The 17,301-nt window shown below is 52.2% G+C and overlaps 1 protein-coding gene across 2 annotated transcripts in view; it reads left to right on the forward strand.

The window, feature by feature from the left end:
• The first annotated feature begins 9,064 nt into the window (after positions 1 to 9,064).
• Positions 9,065 to 17,301, forward strand: part of SYNGR1 (synaptogyrin 1) — a 28,944-nt gene continuing 20,707 nt past the window's right edge. The window contains exon 1 of one of the 2 annotated variants that reach the window (XM_060025689.1): positions 9,065 to 9,246. In XM_060025689.1, the coding sequence (XP_059881672.1) occupies positions 9,148 to 9,246 (99 nt within the window). In that variant the 5' untranslated portion in view covers positions 9,065 to 9,147. The remainder of the gene's footprint in view (positions 9,247 to 17,301) is intronic. The other variant, XM_060025690.1, reaches the window with a different exon arrangement.

Here is a 17,301-nt window from a genome sequence, read left to right on the forward strand (position 1 = left end):
CACCCATATTATTGAGGATAATCTCCTTTACTTAGTCAAATGATTATATGTTAATTACATCTACAAAATACTTGCACAGCAACAACTAGACTAGTGTTTGACCAAACAGCAGGGCGCTCTAGCCATCAGTAAACTCTACCAAGGCATTTAATCACTCTGGTCATCCATCTCACTAATTCATTCTTCAGCTGTATCCATGCTGTGTCCTTTATTTCAACATTTATATTTTTCATTCAGTACTTCAAGGGACTTCCCCGGTGACTTAGTGGTTAGGATTCTGCGCTTTCACTGTCATAGCCCAGGTTCAATCTTGGTCAGGGAACTGAGATCCCACAAGCCATGCAGTGCGGCCAAAAAATAAAATAAAATGAAATACTTCTGCTGGATTCACTGTGATTATTTCTTGTTCCTCATTTATATCATTAATATCATCCCTTAGCTCTGTCAGGTCTATTTTATATTCTTGGTTTGTGTTTTCCAGTAGCCAGGCTTCAAATGGTATATGTCCTGCAGTTTACTGTGTTTATTTTCAGGGACTTGTCCTACTCAGACATTTAGTTATTTTAGCCTCTGAGCCCCACCCTCCCCCACAAGGATTTCAACTATTCAATCTGGTAATGTGTATTGGGAAAAGAAAAAGGGCAGTTTCAGGCTTCCCCGGTGTCGCAGTGGTTGAGAATCTGCCTGCCAATGCAGGGGACATGGGTTCGATCCCTGGCCAGGGAAGATCCCTCATGCTGCGGAGTAACTAAGCCCGCGAGCCACAACTACTGAGCCCGCGTGCCGCAACTACTGAAGCCCGCGCGCCTAGAGCCTGTGTTCCACAATGAGAGAAGACACTGCAATGAGAAGCCCGCGCACCACAACAAAGAGTAGCCCCCCACTCGCCGCAACTAGAGAAAGCCCGCATGCAGCAATGAAGACCCAACACAGCCAAAAATAAATAAGTAAAATTAAAAAAAAAAAAAAAGAAAGAAAGAGGGCAGTTTCTAGTGTGTGTTTGTCCCAGGAAATTGAAGTAGAGGGGAGGGTGAGCCCTGCGGCAGTAGAGCTCCAGGCTCCACAAGACAGCCAAGCATCCCCTCTTGCTGACACTACCTCTCACTTTACCATGGTTTTACCTGGAAACGCTTAGGGTGAAGGGGCTTTGGGAGGAGGCCGTCTCCCAGCTGTCATCCCTGAGCTGCTGATTTGGAGGGGAGGGGTGGGTAAGTGACTCCTGCGGCCAGTCCACGCCTGTTTTCACAACTGCCACACCCGCTGGGGCTTTTGATTTGCGCTGATGGTACTTGCAACCAGCATGTGGAATTAACTTGTGTGAATGATGTGAGGTAGGAACCCAACCTCATCTTCCCCCCCATATGGATAGCCATTCTTCCCAGCTACTACTTACTGAATGGCCCATCCTTCTGTTTGCAGTGTCACTTCTGCTGTATAACACACTTCCATATGTTCACTGTTCTGTTTCTGGGCTCTGTATTCTGTTCCATTGTTCTTTCTGTCTACCATCTTACTTTAGCTTTATAATCAACCTTTACAGCTGCCCTACCTGTCCAATAGGGCTTGCCCTGCTTCCTCAGACTGTTGTACCAATTCTTGGCCCTTTGTTTTTCCATAAAAATGTTAGAATCAGTGTATCAAGTTCCACTAAAAAGCTTATTGATATTTGAATTGGAATTACACTGACTCTGTAGATCAATTTGGGAAGAATTGAGATCTTTATAATATTGAGTATTCATACCTGATTATCTTGGACTACATCTCCATTTTCTTAGGTCTTCTTTACAGTAAGACCCCTACATACGAATGAGGTCTGATCCAAGAGCGTGTTTGTAAGTCCAATTTGTTCGTAAGTCCAACAAAGCTAGCCTAGGCACCCAACTAACACAATTGGCTATATAGTATTGCACTATAATAGGTTTATAATACTTTTCACACAAATAATACATAAAAAACAAACATAAAGAAAACAATTTTAATCGTACAGTACAGTACCTTGAAAAGTACAGTGGTACCGTACAACAACTGGCACACAGGGGCACGTTCGCATCTTTGAAAGCTCACAACTTGAAGGTTTGTATGCAGGGGTTACTGTGTTAGGGCTTAGGTTTTATTTTTATTTTAAAAATATTTATTTATTTATTTACTTATTTTGGCTGCGCTGGATCTTAGTTGCGGCACGTGGGATCATCGTTGTAGCACGCGGGATCTTTTAGTTGTGGCATGTGGACTTCTTAGTTGCGGCATGCATACATGATCTAGTTCCCCAACCAGGGATTGAGCCTGGGCCCCCTGCATTGGGAGCACGGAGTCTTACTCACTGGACCACCAGGGAAGTCCCTACACACGCCCTTTTAAAATTACCCCTAGATTTTTAAAAAATGCATTATAAATGACTCCCTTTTAAATTTTACATTTTCTAACTATTGGCTGTGGGAATATAAAAATACGATTGCTTTTGGTATTTTGATTTTCTAGTCAGCATACTTATTAAACTCTAATCAATTCTAATAATTTGACTGTACATTCTTTAGAGTTTTCTATGTACAGTAATGATATCACCTGGAACTAATGAATATTTCTTTCTAATCTTTGTACCTTACATATGGTTTTTCCTTGTCTTACTGTGCTGGCTATGATCTCCAGAGCAATGTTGAACATAGTGATGGCTGGTATTCTTGTTTTTTCTCTAATTTTTAAAAGGAATGCTTTTAATGCTTCATCTATTAAGTATACTCATCCTGGGGCTTCCCTGGTGGCTCAGTGGTTAAGAATCCACCTGCCAATGCAGGGGACACAGGGTCGATCCTTGGTTCGGGAAGATCCCACATGCCGCGGAGCAACTAAGCCCGTGTACCACAACTGCTGAGCCTGTGCTCTAGAGCCTGCAAGCCACAACTACTGAGCCCGAGTGCCACAACTAATGAAGCCCACGTGCCTAGAGCCCATGCTCTGCAACAAGAGAAGCCACAACAATGAGAAGCCCGCGCACCACAATGAAAAGTAGCCCCCACTCGCTGCAACTAGAAAAAGCCTGCGCGCAGCCATGAAGACCCAACGCAGCCAAAAAAAATAAATAACTTTTTAAAAAAATTAAAAAAAAGTATACTCATCCTATAGGACTTTTGTAGATAATCTTAAGTTAAGGATGTTGTATTTTTAGTGTGGTAAGAGATTTTATATTGAATGGGTATTGATTTTATCGAATAGTCTTAATGCATCTATTGAGATGATCATGTAGTTTTTACCTTTTAATCTGTTTATATGAAAAATGACATTTACTGATTCCCTAAAAATGAACCAAGTTTGCATTCCTAGGATAAAGTCAAGTTGCTCATGATGTATTATCATTTTATGCGTTGCAGGACTAGGTTTGCTAATATTTTCTCAGCACTCTTTGCAATGATATTCATGAATGAGATTGCCCTGAGCGTTTCCTTTCTAGTACTATCTTTCTCCGATTTTGATGTCAAAGTATTCTAACTTCATAGAATAAAATAAGTATACCCACTTTTTTTTTTTTTTTTTTTTTTTGCGGTACGCGGGCCTCTCACTGTTGTGGCCTCTCCCGTTGCAGAGCACAGGCTCCGGACGCGTAGGCTCAGCGGTCATGGCCCACGGGCCCAGCCGCTCCGCGTTGTGTGGGATCCTCCCGGGCCGGGACACGAACCCCTGTCCCCTACATCGGCAGGTGGACCCTCAACCACTGTGCCACGAGGGAAGCCCAAGCATATCCACTTTTTCACTCTAAAAGAATTTGTGTGAAAATGAAATCATCTTTTTTGGGTGATTGTTAAAATACACTCATAAAATTATCTGGGCCTTGTATTTTATTTGTAACTAGATTTTTTAGCCACTGTTTCAGCTTCTTTAATGGTTATAGGACTACATAGATTTTTCTATGTCTTGTTGCATCCGTTTTGGTAAGCTACATTTTTCTATAAAAACATAGGCAATTGTCCATTTTTCTTTATTTTCAAATTTTATTGGCATAAAGTTCACAATATTCTCTTGCTATATTGGTATTATTATTTTAAATCTCTGCAGCTCTCACAATGATGTGTTAGGGCTCTTTCCTATGGACATATCGGGGATGCCTTGTCTGGGGATGCAGTGGGAGCCTTGCTTCAGCATTCGGTGGCAAGCTAAATCTTTGTCCTCCCTTCCCGGACCCATCACTTTCTTAAGTCAGAGTCCCAGGCAAGAATCCCCCGCAGTTCTATTCTTTGCTTCCTTTCCCGGTGATGGAGTGCCACCCCTGTTGCTGCCTTCAGGCAAGAGCCTGGCTCAGGTTCCGTCTCTTTTGGAAAGTTTTAATCTCTGTTATCCTACAAAAGCCAAAGCTTCGGTGGCTGCTTGGATCCAGAGCTCAAGTATCCATGACTTCCGCCCTCTCCCCAGCTCGTATTTCTGCTCTGTGGTATTCAGCTGGTACGTGATCAGTCTGGAGGGTTCAGGACCGTGGTGGTGATGGCTGGAAGGATGCGCTCAGCTGGGAAAGTGCTGAGTCGTCACCACTGGACTGCCAGGGAATTCCCTCAGCTGGGATTCTTAACCTGAGTATGGACATGATGTCTCAGCGGTGTCAACATAGTCAGACTTCTTACATGACAGCTCAGGGCTGAGTGTTTCAAGAGGTGGAGTGTGAAAGCTGATATGTTCTTAAGGCCTGGGCCGGGAAAAGGGCACAATGCCATCCTATTGATCAACGAATCACAAGCCTGCCCATATTCAAGGGGAGGAGACACAGACTCCACCTCTCTGTGGGAGGAGCATCAAAGAGACCACGTACTATGTCACTGTTGGAGGGTCTTCAACGACTTGGAGCACAGTGGTGTTAAAGATATATTGAACAAATGACTAGGCGAATGTGCAACCCAGCCTTAGAGCTAACTAGGTCTGTGTGTACTTCCTACATCCCTTCCTTGGGAAAAGAATGGGATTTCTGTATCAAATGGCACACTGCCAAACAGCTCTCCAGAAACGTACCTTTGGCAAATTTTTAACGTTATCATTATGCACTCAAATACAATGAATGCATTGCGCATTGGCCCAGCTAACTCCACACTCGCACAAAACAGACCAAACACCTTCCATACCAAAGCGGCCTCCAGGGGGCAGGAGAGAAGGAACAAAGGCGAGTTACAGCTCAGCCTGGGCTGGGAACTTGAACGACCAGGCAGTACAAGGCATGATCCAGGCAGCTCTGGGTTTGCAAAAGCTTGACCTACGAAGGACAGCCTGGCCTTGCTGCTAATGCAGAACACATAAATACAGACAGTAGAAGAGGAGGATGTTTCCATGACCTGCAATGATAGTTAAAAAGTAGAGGTTCCTGGGTGAGTCGGGAAGCTACCCACCATTTATAGCTTTGTGTTTCTAAGAAAGTGCTTGTATGCCCTGCTGTACACAGCTACCCTGAAGACCAACGGGGATGGGCAGCTCACTAACGTTTACTGAGCTCATTCTTTGTATCAAGCGCTATTCTAGGCACATTTTGTGAGTTCTCTCCTTTAATCCTGTCAATAATCCTCAGAGGTAGGTACTATGCTTATTCCATTTTTCAGATGAGGAAACAGGCACAGAGAGGTGAAGCCACTTGCCCAAGGTCACACAGTGAGTGAAGGGTGGCAGGAGCCAGGACCACCCAAGAATATCTCAGTCTGAAGCTCAGGTTTCTGAACACTACTCTTTCTGAGATTTAATACATTAGTGTGATCAAACCTTAGTGCTGGAAGGTCTAGGGACAGTCTCTAAATTCTTCACTCTTATGGCCCTATGCGTAGCACAAAGCCTTATGCATGGTGGGCTTCAAATAAATATTTATTGAATGAATAAATGAATGAACATGACTCACTGATCTGAATATCACTCACTGATTCAGCCCATCAGCCTTGCACACTTTTTTCTCCATTAAAAAAAAAATTAGGGGGGCTTCCCTGGTGGCACAGTGGTTGAGAGTCTGCCTGCCGATGCAGGGGACACGGATTCGTGCACCGGTCTGGGAAGATCCCACATGCCGCAGAGCGGCTGGGCCCGTGAGCCATGGCCGCTGAGCCTGCGCGTCCGGAGCCTGTGCTCCGCAACAGGAGAAGCCACAACAGTGAGAGGCCCGCGTACCGCAAAAAAAAAAAAATTAGGTATAACTTCAATACAGTGAAAGTCACCCTTTAATGGACATTTTTGCAAGTTTTGACAAACATATATAGTCAATTGTATAACTATCACCACAAACAAGATATAGAATGATTCCATCATCCCCCCAAATTTCCCTGTGCTTCTTAGTAGTAAATCCTACACACACACACACACACACACACACACACACACACACACCAACCTCACTCCTAGCCCCTGGCAACCACTGGTCTGTTTTTTGTTCCTATAGTTTTGCTTTTGTAAGAATGTCACGTAAAGGAAGTCATGCAGTCTGTAGTCTCTTGTGGTTGAGTGTATCAGTTGTTCATTCCTTTTGATTCCTGAGTAGTATTCCATTGTATGAATGTTCCACAATTTTTTTTATACAATCTACAGCTGAGGGACACTTGGGTCGTTTCCAGATTTCAGCTATTCCCAATGAAACTGCCGTAAAAATTCCTGTACAGGGTTTTGTGTGAATGTAACTTCTCGTTTCTCTAGCGTCAATACCTAGGAGAGGGTTGCAAGGTCACATGGCAAATGTATAGTTACCGCCATAAGAAGCTGCTAGATTGTTTTCCTAAATGGCTGCACTATTTTGTATTTTCATCAGCAATGTACAAGAGTTCTGGTTGTTATAAATACTCATTAACACTCAAAACTGTCAAATTTTTATTCAATTTAATTAATTAAGTTACTTATCATTTTTGGCTGCGTTGAGTCTTCATTGCTGCGCGAGGGCTTTTCTCTAGTTGCGGCGAGTGGGGGCTACTCTTTGTTGCGGTGCGCGGGCTTCTCATTCTGGTGGCTTCTCTTGTTGCGGAGCATGGGCTCTATGCGCGTGGGCTTTAGTGGTTGTGGCACGCGGGCTCAGTAGTTGTGGCTCATGGGCCTGGTTGCTCTGCGGCATGTGGGATCTTTCCAGATCAGGGCTCGAACCCGTGTCCCCTGCATTGGCAGGCAGATTCTTAACCACTGCGCCACCAGGGGAGCCCTAAATTGTCAAAATTTTAAAACATTAACCATTTTAATAGGTGTGTGGAAATATCTCATTGATTTTAATTTGCATTTCCCTAATTACTAATGATGTTGAGCATCTTTTCATGTGCTTAGTTGCCATCTGTATATCTTCTCTGGTGAAGTGTGTCTGCTCCAATCTTTTGCCCATTTTTTAAAAAATGGCTTGTTTATCTTATTATTGACTTTTTAGAGTCCTTCATATGTATTTGGGACGCAAATCCGTTGTCTGAAATGTGCTTTGCAAATATTTTCTCCCAGACTGTGGTTTGCCTTTTCATTCAGTCTTTTAACAAGGTCTTTGGATGAGTGTTTTTTTAAAAAATATTTATTTATTTATTTGGCTGTGCCAGGTCTTAGCTGTGGCACGTGGGATGTTTGTTGCCATGTACTGGATCTTTGTTGTGGCGTGTGGGATCTTTTAGTTGCAGCATGCAGGATCTTTTAGTTGCGGCATGTGGGATCTAGTTCCCTGACCAGGGATCGAACCCCAGCCCCCTGCATTGGGAGCGTGGAGCCTTAACCACTGGACCACCAGGGAAGTCCCCGGATGAGTGTTCCTAATTTTGACGAAGTCCCATTTATCGATTTTCTTTTATGGATCATGGTCTTGGTATCGTATCTAAGAACTCTTTGCCTAACCCAAAGTCACAAAAAATTTCTGTTTGCTTCTAGAAGTTTCATATAATCATAGAATATGATTGCTGTATTAAATGGGATAACGTATGTAAAGCCCTTAGCTCAGGCCCTGGTGCTGAGTTAACAGTCACTAAACAGAGCCTAAGATGGACATTTGTCTATGGAACGTTTATAAGGGGTAGCCTCACACCCACCACATTTCCTCTGCACGGATCTGGTGTCCTGTCATCACAGGATGCGGCATGTTCTGTCATCACCAGGACAGCAAAGGCCCCTGCAGATAGACATCCTTATCCAACAGCCTCCTGGAACCAGTGGAGACATGAGGCCCTGGGGACTACAGGTCATGCTAAGAGCCAGACCTGGAAGGCAGTCATTCTCACTGCAGCGAGCACTCCTCCATCCAGCCTCGGTTTCCATGAAAGCTGGAGCTCTAGGCCAAGCAGTGATGGGGTGATGGGAATCAGGGTCTGTTTACTGAGCACCTACTGTGTGCCAGGCCCTTGGCTACAGCAGTGAACAAGTCAGACAAAATTCGCAGACTAGCAGAGGAGCACAATGAACAAATAACTACATAATTAATTAGTGGATTAAGGAAAAGGGTAGCGTGCTGGTGGGGTGGGGGTGAGGGTGTCTCATAAAGAATTGATTGCCGTTCCTAGGTCTCTGCCTCTGAGCCAGGTACCTCGGACCCCTCCAGGCTGGGGGTGGGGTTGCGCAGACTCGGGGACTCACGTGACGTCAGCGTAAAAACAGGGTGGAAAGGTCCTCCGGGGAGGTGGGGCTGTGCTTGGGAAGGCCCTGAGAGAAGGGTAATTCATTCGTGAATCGAATTCATTCGTGGTTCATTCATTCGAGAAGTCCTGCGGCACCTACTGTGTCCCAAGCACCCCATGAGGAATACAAACGCGGCCCCTGTCCGCTCACTATATTGGGGGCAGACAGAGCGACAGGAAACCAGCAAAAAAGTCACGAAGGTGGTTTCATCCAGGGCCGTAGGCTCGGAGCGGGTAGGGCGGCCCGGCAGACCCGCCACCCGGGGGCGGGGACAAGTCCTGCATTTACTGCATCCCCCCACTCCTCGTCCCCACTACTCAGCAAAGAGGTCACCAAGCCAGCGACGAGCGCGCCCTCCGCCGGCTCCGCAGCACCCGCGTCCCCGCGATCGAGGGCGCGCGCGGCCCGCCCGCCGGCGCCGCGCCCGCCTGCCCGGCGCCCTCGGCTTACGGCGCCCCCTCGCGGGAGCCCTCGGCCTCGCCGGTCGCGCGAGCAGGGGAGCGGGCGGGGGCGCCACGCACGCGCACGGGCTGGCGGAGCGCGCCGAGCGGGGTGCACCGCGCGGGTGCAGCCACGATGGAAGGAGGTGCGTACGGAGCGGGCAAAGCCGGGGGCGCCTTCGACCCCTACACCCTGGTCCGGCAGCCGCACACCATCCTGCGCGTCGTGTCCTGGGTAAGGACGTCTGGGTGGCCCGGCCAAGCAGGGGGTGGGGCGGGGTGGGGGCGCGGGCGAGGGCGGCGCGCCCGGACGGACCCCAACCCCACCGGGCCTGCTGCCCGGGTGCGGCCGCGGGTGGGGAGCCGTCCGGCCGGCGTCCTGGCGCCCGCCCCTCCCTCCTTCCCGGGCTCCGGGCGGGGGTCCTGCCCCTCGCGGGGGCGCCTGCTCCCCGACCCCTGGCTTCCCGGTGTCCCCACTTCTTACTCTCCCCCCCGCCCCCCCGTCGCGGTGACCTCCAGACCGCGACCTGGCGCCTCGTGGGTCGGGTTGCGCGCGGCCGCCTGGGCGGACCGGCGACCGTGGGGACGGAACCCTGGTTTCAGGTGGCCTTTATTCGGGGGTGGATCGGGGCGTGGATCGTTTCGCGGGGTGCACGCGCTCTTGCCACGGACGTTCAAGGAGGAGAGGGCAGGAAACCGGGTTTTTGTGGCTTAGCTGGGCTCGTGTGGAGCGACGCGCCGGGAGCCGGATACCTGGGCTCTCTCCCCGGGAACCGTCTTTCTGCAGCGTGACCTTGGGCTGGAAGCCACCCTAGAAATGTTCACGGAAAGTGAGGAGTTAAATTCCGAGGTGGGCAGCGTCACCTCCTCTAGCTTGCCTCAGTTTCCCGATTTGTAGCGAGGCGGGAGGAGCCTCCTTGAGACCTCCTTGGGCTTGGATATTTCCTGAATTCGTGCAGACACCTGGATGCCTGAGGAGGGCCGTGGGCCGGCAGGGCGGGAGAGAGGTCCCCTGCCCACAGGGAAGAGCAGAGAAGCCCGTTCTGGACCTCCAGCCTGGCGAGGGCAGAATCCCTCAGTGCAGAGAGCTGAGTGGGGGTCCCTGTTCAAACCTGGGGTCGGGGAGAGGAGGATGGGACAGAGTCAGCACACGGGGAGGGGTTCACATGACCTGGCAGCACCCCAGGGAAAGGAGGCCTGCTGCTGTCTGGGGAGGGGTGTCTGGGGCTCCCTAGGGTTGCTGGCCATTGCCCAGACCCCCTCACTAGAGGGTCTTGCCTCTGCAGGCCTGGGGCCCCTTCCTGTGGGCCTAGATCAGAAAGGCCTGGATTGGGGACACTGGGCAGGGCCCCTGTCAGCCACCCCACCGGGCTAAGCCTAAAGCCAGCTGTGGGGTGCTCAAGCTCCCTCACTTCCTGGATTTTCAGGGCCATATAAGGGTGTGATGGGTGGGACAGCTGGGGTGTTTATCTCTGGCCTCCCAGAGGGAAAGGGATCTACCTTTCCTTTGTCTAAAAACGTTAAAACCTCCCTCTGGTGCCACAGGAAGGGTGGCCACGTTTAAACCCCTTCTTCTCAAGTGCCCACCAGATGGGGAGCTCTTTGAAGGCAGGGAAGCCCTGTTCTTTAGTCTTTGGGTCCCTGGTGCTGGCACATGGCCTGGCACCCTGGGTACATCCAGGAGGGTTTGTGGTGCTGAGTTCATTCATCCGTGTGTTGTCTCCAGCTCCCCAGAGACCCTGGCAGGTCCTTGGCAAAGGTAGAGCTCTGGGGGACACCTGCCTGATGAGGTGGGGTGGCTCTGTGCACTGCTCCCCTCCGCCGGCCCGAAGCGTGAAGTCACTGGCTTTGTGACGGGGTGTGGGCGTTTTGTCTGCTTGGGTCACTTCTGCTGGTGAAGGCTTCATTTAGCAAAGCTTTATTGAGTTGGCTAGGCTCCGAGGGAAGGCGGCGTGACTCAGACGCAGCCCTTAGTGCTCAGGGAGCCTACAGTCCCGCTGGGGAGTGAGCCAGGCACCCTCAGGCAGAGGCCAGCAAAACCAGGAGAGCAATCAGAGAAGCTTCCTGGAGGAGGCGATGTCAAATTGGGCCTGGAAGGATGAGGAGGGTTTACATGTGTGCACATCAAGGTGCCGGGAGGACATTCCAAGCAGAAGGGAGAAAAAGTCACTGAGCACCCACTATGCAGGGCTGTTCTCACGGTTGCCTGGCTAGTTCCCCCCACAAGTCTGTATCACACTTGAGGGAACTGAGGCTCAGAGAGGCCCAAGGTTACTGAGCATGTAAGTAGCAGATGGAGGATTTGAACCCAGATCTTCCTGTCTCCAAAGCACAGTGCTTCCCCTGGATCAGGAAGAGTTTGAAGTCCTGGGATTTCAGGTTTGGAAAGGATAAGGGTCATCTGGGTCAACCTCCATCCAATGTCCAAATCCCCCCAGAGGCCCCCAACAGTCTCCCAGCTCTGCTCACTACCTTTGCGTGAGCAGAGGTATCTGATACAGGCTGATGTACTTTAAAAAAATATGTAGGTTTTTTTCTGATCATAGAAGTAATACCTGCCGATTGTTGGAAAACATACATCACTTGTGATGGTTGCACAACCAGGTATATGCGCTGAACACCACTGAACTGTGCACTTGAAGACGGTTGAGATGGTAAATTTTATGCTGTGTGTATTTCACCAAAAAAAAAAAAATTGGAAAAAGAAGCACATGTGATCCCACCACTTAGGGAGGGCTGCTGTCTCCTACCAGCCTTTTTCAAAAACACGTGATGCGCTGAGACATTTTAACACGTGGGGGCACGTGGTGGACGCACATGGCCACCTGCCCTCCTCCCTCGAGCTCCCTCTGCTTGCTCACCACAGGGTCCGGCAGGCAGGGTCTGGCTGGCGTTAAGCTTCACCTTCCAGCTAATGGAGCCTGAGCATTCAGCACCCGCTTGCCCTGGTTTGCCAGAACTTTCCTGGCTTCAGCACTGATAGTCCCATGACCTGGGAGCCCCCCTGTTCCAGACAGACAAGACGGTTGGTCACTCTATCCAGGACTCCCGTGCTCCCCAAGACCCCTTCTGCCGCCCTGTAGGGCCCTAACAACGTGAGCACTTGGGCTTGCGATTTTGTAAAACTTGCAAGAGAAAGATCTTTTTTCTGTTATTTTTTTATTTGAAAGTGGGTCCCCAAACCATGTAAGCTTCAGGGAGTCACCAAACCTGGACCTACCCTGGAACCTGAGCCCCCAGGCCTGCAGGACCCCTTATCTCTTGACCGAGGCTTTCTCAACTCCTCTCTGCCCCTGTGTGCCCTACACCACCTCCCCCCACCCCACACACACACCTGGGGGGGCGGTGATTACTCACTTCGGGAATTGAGGAATGGACCCTGAGGGTTAAGGTGGGGAGGGAGCTGGTGAGCCCTCTGGCAGATCCCAACTTGGACCCTTCCTGCCCTGGGCGAGGAGGTGATGGCTAAGTTGGGACAGTGTCCAGGGTGAGCTCAGAGCTGCCTCCTCTGACCTGGGTTGGCGGGGAGGTGGGCTGTGCTGGCTGGGGGCCAGGAGATCTGGCACCAGCTGTGGCCACCCCCTCTGCCTCTGTCTCCCCATCGGAAAGCGGAGGCTGGGCTGGATCAGAGGTGCCCAATCCTGCCCCGATCCTGCAGCCTGTCAGTGACCCCTTTCTTTACCTGGAGCCAGGTGGGGGGAAGTGGAGTTTCAGCAGGGAGCTAGCTGATTTCATATAAAGGACTACCTTCTATTTGGAATTTACATCCTTTTAGAGCTTTGAAATGACCTATGGGAAAAGAATATTAGCACTGGTAGATGAGAGGTTTTCTTTTTCTTTCTTTCTTTTTTTTTTTTTAAATTAATGCTCTGTTTTGGCAAAAATAAAACAATAAAATGTTGGAAATTTTGCCATTTTCAGGGTTGATCTCTTAAGGGCTTTGGCTGTAACACTCAGGATGTTGTAAGGAGGGTGGGTGTCATCCCTCGCATGACAGAAGTCAGGGGCAGGCTGGAGGTGACTTCTCTACTGACTAGAGACAGAGCTCCTGGGCCCGGGATTGTCAGAGCCGCAGTTTCAATCCAGTCCACTGGGTCCACATTCAGTGTACTCCCCGTGGCTTCCCTGTCTGAGTCGCAGTGGCACCAAGGAGTGGCTTGAGGGAGCGGTTTTACACCCTCATTTTTATCAGACCCCCTCAATCACTCCAAGCAGACACTGAGTACAAGAGCCGAGCTTGCGGGACTTCCCCGGCGGTCCAATGGTTAAGAGTCCGCGCTTGCACTGCGGGGAGCGCGGATTCAATCCCTGGTCGGGAATTCCCGACGCCGCGAGGCTCAGCCAAAAAATAAAAATAAAAAAGCTGAGTTTGCTTTGCAGACGCAGCAGCTTCGAAATGAGACCCCTTGTCTCCGTTCCCAGCCAGATTGCCACACTCTAGCTGTCCCACATAGAAATTCTAGAGCCTGCAGGGGCTGGGGTGAAATGGGTCCAGGGTGGAGACAGAGCCTCTGGCCAGCTCTGGCATTCATTCATTCATTCCACAAATACCAAGTCCCTGCTCGGTGCCAGCCTGTGTGTCCCACCGGAGATGCTCTAGGTCAGTGAGAACAGAATTGAGTCGACAGGCACCATCCAGAAGGCTTGGGATGCAATGAGAAGGAAAGCCAGTGAGGAGTAGGTACCTCTGCCAGGGGGCGTGGAGGGCTTCCAGGGGGAGGTGACCCCTGTGTTGGTCCTAATAAAGAAGGTGGGGGTGGAGGTGTATTCCAGGTGGGAGGAACAACATGTATAAATAAATACTTGGGGGCACAAGGTCTGAGTGGGTTTTAGAAACGTTGCTGAGCTCCTGGGGACCCCGGGTGTGTGAGTGAGAGCAAGTCAAAGAGGTGTGGGGGGCAGGCAGGGTGGGCAACCCAGGGTCGGCCTTGGGCGCCAGTTTCACAAGCTGGGCTGCATCGGAGGGCCATGGACAGCCTCAGAGAGGGGTTTTAAGCAGAGAAGAGGTGTGTTTTCGGAAGTTCCCTGCGGAGCCATGTGGAGGTGTGGCTTGGGGCGGGCTCTGGGGACAGGAGGCCCAGCAGGAAATGTGTGGTGTGGTCTAGCCTGTCCTCTCCCAGCGCCAGGCAAGGCCCTGCCACTTACTCAGGGGGCTGGGTCCACGCAGGCATGTCCTGTGCTCCTTTGGTGTGTATCGCTGACAGCCTCAGAATCTTCTTGTCCTCTTCGCCTGCCTGTGACCGACCTTTGTCTGGTCCATCTCTCTCAGGCGTGGGAGAGAGTCAGGGCACGGAGGTCAACAGGAGACGTGGATGGTAGGTTTCTGCATGCGTCTTGGGCATTTCTTCGTGTCCTGGGGCAGTGTGGGAACTTGAGGAGTCTTGGGTTTGGCATCGAGACCAGGGCCGCCAGAGAGGGACCTTGGAAAATCCTCACCTGGAACGTGGGATTGGAGCGCCTGGGTTCAGGGCGCACTCGGTTTGTGAACATGGATGTATAAAGGGCCTGCCATCCAGTTCATTCCTCTAGGCACGTGACATCCCTGTCCAATGGGTTTCATGACCCCCGCTTTAGGTGAGATGCTGAGGCCCAGAGAGGTTAACTGGAGCTACTGGGATGGCAGCCCATGCCTGACTTCCAGGACGTGGCCCTTTCTTCCTGCTTTGGGGAGTCCCCAGCCACATGGGGAGTCCCACACGGCCACTTGTGCAGAGCTGTTAGGCAGGCTTGAGCCTGGGGAGAAAGAACAAAGGCTGGGGGAGGGAGGGCGGAGAGGAGGAAGAACCAAGGGGAGGAGGGAGGAAAGGGAGAGGGCAGATGGCAGAGCTGGCATGGAGCCACAGTTGGCACCTACACCGGAAGAACCAGCTGTCCGGTGGGAGGAGAGGCAGGGCAGAGCGTCAGGAAGTGCCTGGGGCCCGAGGCCTGAGTCCGTGTTCTGCGCCCACTCCGCCCCTGACAGGTGGTGTGACGTGAGCGTCTGCCAGTGCTCTCTGGGCCCGTTTCCCCATCTATCAGATGCGGGGAGGACAGCCAGGTTGGGCTGGTGGTTCCCGGCCTTTCTACCCTCAGCAAATGCTACTCCTGCTCCCAGTGGGCTGTAGGTTGGGAACTTGGGGACTGGTCAGTATTTAAAGAAGTGATGTCAGGGACCAGCCTCCTGCACCCCTGATGCTTTGTGGGGGCCTGCAGGGGGAGCCTGGGCCCCAGATCCATACTGCAGGAGCAGAACAGTGTCAGCTGGAGCCGGCAGGGTGGCCCGTGCCCCTGTGTTTCTGGGGAAGCCCTCCCTTCCTGGAGGGAGATGTGCTCACCCCACCTCTGCCTGGGAAGATGGTGTGGGGGGAGGGGGACCGCGGGGAAGGGGTGGCTGGGAGAGTCCCAGGCTGTCAGGCCCAGACTGTTCAGAAAGCCATCACCTGGGAACCCCAACCATCCCGGCTCCTCAAATGACTCAGGGTCCAGGGGTCAAGAGGACATGGTCTTCCCCAAATCTTGGGCCCCCCTCTGAGCATCCCTGACACCTTTTTTAAGTTGCACTGTAACCTGGCCTCCCCCCCCCCACCCAGACCCGGCTTCCGCAGCAGTCTTCTCAGTGGGGGCTGTTCTTTGCCTCATGCCCTCCCTCCGCCGGGCCTGGAGATGGGACACAGTCATCCCGGCTCCTGAGGCTGCTTCCAGACCATTCTCCCCCAGCTTTGAATCTCATCACAGCACTGGGCCAGCCACTCCCCTCATTGCAAGCCAGCCCCAGGTCACTTGCCCTGTCCCTCAGCACCGCCCCGCCTTCCATCCTGCTGACTGTAGCTCCCGCTTCCGTGATCCTTCTCACAGCCTGGCCTCTCACTTCCTTGGCCTCCAGCCTCCCACAGTCTTGTCCTCCCTGCCTCAGCCACTCTAACTGGGTGTACCCTGGGCCTGGCCCTTGTTCCTGGCGAGAACTCAGGTGTCCGCCTCTCCCCACCCCTCCTGTCGTTCCAGCGCTCTGCCTCGCGCGCGGTCCTTGGCCTGGGGCTCCCTCTGTACACCGGCCCTCACCCCCTCCTCCCCGCCCCCCTCGCCAGCTTGGGCTCCCTGGTGGTCTCACCCACCTGCTCCCGGCTCTGACCCCACTGTGTCGCTGCGCTCACCTGGCAAAGCCCTGCTTGCATCCACCCTCGGCCTCCTCGCACCCGCCCCTCCCCCAGGCTCTCTCCTGTTCTGGTGGCCAGGCCAGCCTTGCAGGGTCCACCAGGTGCACCCTCTCACCTGCTGGAGGACTCAGATTTCCTCCTTCCCTCCCTCCCCCCGCCCTTGCCTCCATCCTCCACTCTGGCTCTTTCCCATCGGCTTACAAATGGGAGTTCTTCCCACCCCCTTGCCCGTGCCTCTGGTCCTGCGGAAGATTTGTCTACGGTCTCCGTCTCTGGTGTTTCTCCCCTGGTTTTCTCTCACTTGCGCCCTGCTCAGGCTCTCGCCCTCACCTCTCCATCTCGTCAAGATCATCCGTGACCTTCACGTTGCCAAATCCTGTGGCCAATTGTTATTAATGGCTGTCACGGCCGCATCTGGCGCAGTGAGGGGTTCGTACGTCCTCCCATTGGTTCCGTGGGTTCCGACAGCCGCGGGACTGCCACCTTCTCTCTAATGTGCCTGGTCTTTGCGAGACTCACAGTCTAGTGGTGGGAAATGTGGCTGAGGAACCACTTAAAGTATGGAGGTGAGCATAAGCCCTAGAGTGAGGGACGCTCCCTCAGGCTCACCGGCTCGGGACAGGTGGGAGGGATGGGGCCAGCCAGGCGGAGAGCGGGGACATTCCAAGCAGGAGCAGCACGGGTGAAGGCGCGGCAGGGCGGTGATGAGAGGCTGCTGCCCCACCCCCTCCACACCCCATGGGCTGTAAGCTCTGGGGGGCAGGGACCGTGTCTGTCAGGTCACTGTCTATCCCCAGTGCGAGACGGCACCTGGCATCTTGTCATGGCTCACACGTGGGTGAATGAGGCTGGGAATTGCCGTGCTCTGTCCTCCTCCGTCCACCCACCGTCCCCATTCAAGTCTGCAGTCTTCAGGGCTGGGTCTCAGTTTCCCCGTTTCTAAGGAGGCTCCCTGCTCTCCTGGTGTTTGTGCAGCCACAGGAGGGAGAAGACAGGGGAGCCTTCAGATCACCAGGTCCAGCGAGTCTCAGTGCCGCAGGGACAGGGCCCCTGCCCAGCAAGCCCACTCCCCACCCCCACTGCGGAGAGCACACGGAGACAGCTTGCGGGAAGATTACTGCCTAATCCGCAGCAGGTCTCTGCTTCCAAGGCTGCAG

The sequence above is a fragment of the Delphinus delphis genome, chromosome 11 (assembly GCF_949987515.2).
Source record: "Delphinus delphis chromosome 11, mDelDel1.2, whole genome shotgun sequence".
Taxonomy (NCBI): domain Eukaryota; kingdom Metazoa; phylum Chordata; class Mammalia; order Artiodactyla; family Delphinidae; genus Delphinus; species Delphinus delphis.